Source organism: Eurypyga helias, unplaced genomic scaffold, assembly GCF_000690775.1.
Source record: "Eurypyga helias isolate BGI_N326 unplaced genomic scaffold, ASM69077v1 scaffold36920, whole genome shotgun sequence".
In the NCBI taxonomy this organism is placed as follows: Eukaryota; Metazoa; Chordata; class Aves; order Eurypygiformes; family Eurypygidae; genus Eurypyga; species Eurypyga helias.
Window position 1 is genome coordinate 1914 of NW_010225676.1, and position 3931 is coordinate 5844.

General features: G+C 41.8%; 1 protein-coding gene across 1 annotated transcript in view; it reads left to right on the forward strand.

The window, feature by feature from the left end:
• ISL1 (ISL LIM homeobox 1) overlaps positions 1-3139 on the forward strand; it is a gene marked incomplete at its 5' end in the record, with an annotated part of 4963 nt that extends 1824 nt beyond the window's left edge. The window contains 2 exons of the mRNA XM_010150300.1: positions 511-678; positions 2792-3139. Of these exons, the coding sequence (XP_010148602.1) occupies positions 511-678; positions 2792-2908 (285 nt within the window). The remainder of the gene's footprint in view (positions 1-510; positions 679-2791) is intronic.
• Positions 3140-3931: the final 792 nt, after the last annotated feature.

The window sequence follows — 3931 nt, forward strand, 5'->3', positions numbered from 1 at the left end:
CTCACGTGTGTCGCCACCGGGGGTATTTGGGGGGGGGTGGGTTTTTTTTTTTTTTTTTTTTTTTTTTTTTTTTTTTTTTTTTTTTTTTTTGGTGAAAGAGCATGGTGCTGGTGTACCCCAGGTTTGCCGTGCAGTGGATATACGATCCAGTTAAGGTCACGCAGAACAAACCAGCCGGGATGCGAAACAGAAAGGCGGCATGATTAACCGTTTCATGTGCCGAGCCGTGCATCGGCAGCCGAAAAAGTTTAAGAAAGCTTGGGGCGGACGGGGTATGCCTTGAGAGAAATAGGAGGATTAAAGGGAAAGAAAGTAAACTTCCACTGTGATAAATGCAGCGGGTAGAAATAGGCTGACCTAGAGCAGAATAGAGTAAGACATTCACAGCAGATTAACAAAGCAAATACAAGCGACTGTATAGATAAGATAGAAAGCAGTTTATTGACTCAGCGCTTTTATACAATAAAGTTAACCAAGCTCATTACCATCTTTTTGCTGGGTTGTTTACAGAATATCCAAGGGATGACAGGAACTCCGATGGTGGCTGCTAGTCCGGAGAGACATGACGGTGGTTTACAGGCGAACCCGGTGGAGGTGCAGAGTTACCAGCCGCCCTGGAAAGTCCTGAGTGATTTCGCGTTGCAGAGTGACATAGACCAACCTGCTTTTCAGCAACTAGTAAGTGTCGGTTCCCAGGCGGAGCAGGGCAGGCTGTATCCGGGCCAGAGCAGTGGGGCATTCCCTAAATGCGCCAGGTGCCCCCAGTTTGGTGAGCAGTCCAGACTCGCCGGGTTTTCCTGGAATGGGAAAGGTGGGCGTGATGGCACCCTATAGATGCGGCAAACCGAATTAATTTAATAGGGTTTGTTGCAAAATCTACATTAATGCACAGCAAGGCTCCCGCCGAGCTGGGTGAGGCCCGACCCAGGGCTGAGACTAACTCAGCACGCACAGTCCTGAGAACGGAAAGTGCCTCTACGTAGACAGCTACAACAGTCTTCACGTGTCATCCAAATGAATGTACCGTCATGAAAGCTGTTTCTAAAATTTGACCCTCGCCTCTTCAGGCCAGTTTTGCCTTTATGCGACAGGGTGGATTTCAAATACATGATGACAGTGTCAGCCTGTCTCCTGTATTCATTATACAGCTCTGGATATAACTTTATGTATTTCTATATACATACCTACACACCAATATATACATAGCTTACTTTAAATGTGCTTTGGAAAGGGAATTGTTAGTACCTATCACGTGAAAAATTCAAACAATATAATAAGCTGCCTGAGATGAAAGAAAACACACTTTTTTGGACTATGTCATTTGGCAGCTCATATGGGACCATATAACCTACAATACTTAGGCCCAGCAAGGTGAATTAAGGACAGAAGTTCAGCCTTAACTCATTGACTGCCTAAGTTTGTTAAAATCGGAACTTTAAAATAATAAGGTATGTTGTGTATAGTTCCTCAGTAATTCAAAATAATACTTAAAGATGAAACAGTAACATATATACCCTTTTGGGATCTGTTGGGCATTTTTTTTTCAACATGAGGCAAGGGAAGACAAAGGTTTGTAGCCATGTCTAGAGTTGTTTTCAGACCTCTTCAGTTTAGTATCACACTTCCTTGCAGGATCGCCTTTCTTTTGCCCAGTGGCAGGCTGCAGCCTGCTTCCCTCCCCTGGCACACTGTGCTCACTCGGGAGGCTGCAGCACAGCAGCCGGGCTGTTTGCATCATCTTACCTCTACAGCAACCACCGGTTTTCCTGCTTTAATCAAGCTGTCAAGCAGACACAAGAGAAATTGATCTCCTTCGGCTGCCTCACTTATTGTGCCTTAACAGAATAGGAGATTTTAAAAACCTTCGACGCAGCGAGTTTTAAGTTCCAAAAAAAAAAAAAAAAAAGTTAAAAAAAGGCTGTATGGAAGATGGATAGCCCAAATACACAGGTGCATAGATAGATCAATCGATAGACATATGAATATTGATATATGTTCGACATAATGTCTGATACTGAGAAGAGTTAAAGAACAGCGGATGGAACAGACAGTTCATCCACCGTTCAAGGCACGTCTCTAATCTGGAAAGGGCCTTAATCACAGGATCGGCCAGTTAAATAGGTGCCAAAGAAATGCTTTCGGATTAGCAAAGCTCCACCCTTCAAATCATGCCTTTTCCCAACGCTGCTCCTAAACTAATGGGAGCCGCGGGGCACATTAAAATGGAGAAGTGTGACCTTTTTTATCAAACTGACTCTCGTTAAATAGAGATAGCGCCTGCTTCAAATCACAAATGAAAGAGGATGGCTTGTTTCAAATGCCTGCTGCTCCTGGATGTTTCTTCCAGGTTTATTTTAGTATGTGCACAAAAGGGGAAAAAAGTAACCTTGCAGTTTCACGTCAAAAAAACACATGCACTCTTAAATAATTGAATAGAACATCCTGTTGGGATTGCCAGTCTTGCAAGACAGGGAAGAAGGCCTCATTAATAAGTTTGTTTGTTTATTTGTTTGATTTTTTAGTCCTTTTTTTTTTTAAACCTGCTTCTTTTTTGGTGATCTGGCTGAAGCCCTGAAGAAGATTGCTGTGAAGTCCATGGGGAGGCTAAACAAAGCAACAGTGACAGAGACTCCCATGGAGACATTTCAGGCCACTGGTCTGCATGCCTATGTATTTATTTTTGCATTCTTCTTTGCCTTTGCCTGCTACTTTTCTTTGATTGTTACAGTTGTAACAACCCTTCTTTTTCTTATTTTTCTTCTTCTTTTTTCTTTTTTTTTTTTTTTGGCAGGTTAATTTTTCAGAAGGAGGACCCGGTTCCAACTCTACTGGAAGTGAAGTAGCATCAATGTCCTCTCAGCTGCCAGATACGCCCAACAGCATGGTAGCCAGTCCTATTGAGGCATGAAGAACATTCATTCAGATTTCTGTTGTTGTTGTTTCTGACCTTACCCTCATCCCGGTTGGAGAGAGTGGGAAAGTGATCTCATTGGGACTCCGAAATTTAGGGGATAAAATATTTAACAACCCTGTAATGAACCTAGCAAGGAACCACTCCATGAAGTGAACGGAGTCATGTCTGAAAAGACAAGGTAATATGGTAGCAACACTGTGAAGACAATCATGGGATCTTACTAGAACAAATACAAAAAAAAAAAAAAAAAGAAAAAAAAGGAAAAAAAAAGAAAAAAAAGAAAACCGGCGCTATTCAATGATCAGAGGAAGATCGAAAAGACATTTTCAAAATGCAAAGGATTTGTACTCGTGGATCTCAAAAAAAAAGTGAGAAAAAATCTTTTCATTTGACTACACATCTTAGGGAGAAACCAAGGTAGAGGGATTTCCTATCCAGTCCCTCCCCAACCGAATGGTGCTGTTTCTATATTGGGGATTGCCTTGCCAAAAGGAGCTCCACTAGGCTTTCCATCATCAGGAAAGAGACTATTTAACCCTGCATTGTTGAAAGATTCATTGCAGGAAGGTGGAGCTGCATTGGTTTGCAATGTTGTTTTTAGTTGACTCTTAACAAGGGGTTGTTTCCTGGGTCTCTTCTAGCATGTACTGTAGCGGGTTTTTGGTTTTGGTTGGATGAGATCCACCCTCTATCAAGTCTGAAGCGATTAAAAACAGGTTTTTGAATTCCTCTTTAAAAACCAATTTATAAAAAGCATTGCAACAAGGTATACCTCTATTTTGCCACAAAGCGTCTCGGGATTGTGTTTGAAATGTGTCTGTCCAAGAAACTTCCCCTCCCCCAAAGATGTGTATAGTCATTGGTTAAAGCGACTGTTTTTCTCTTTCTTTCTGTTTCTGTTTCTGTTTGTTTCTGTTTCTGTTTCTGTTTCTGTTTCTGTTTCTTTCTCTTTCTCTTTCTCTTTCTCTTTCTCTTTCTCTTTCTCTTTCTCTTTCTCTTTCTCTTTCTCTTTCTTTC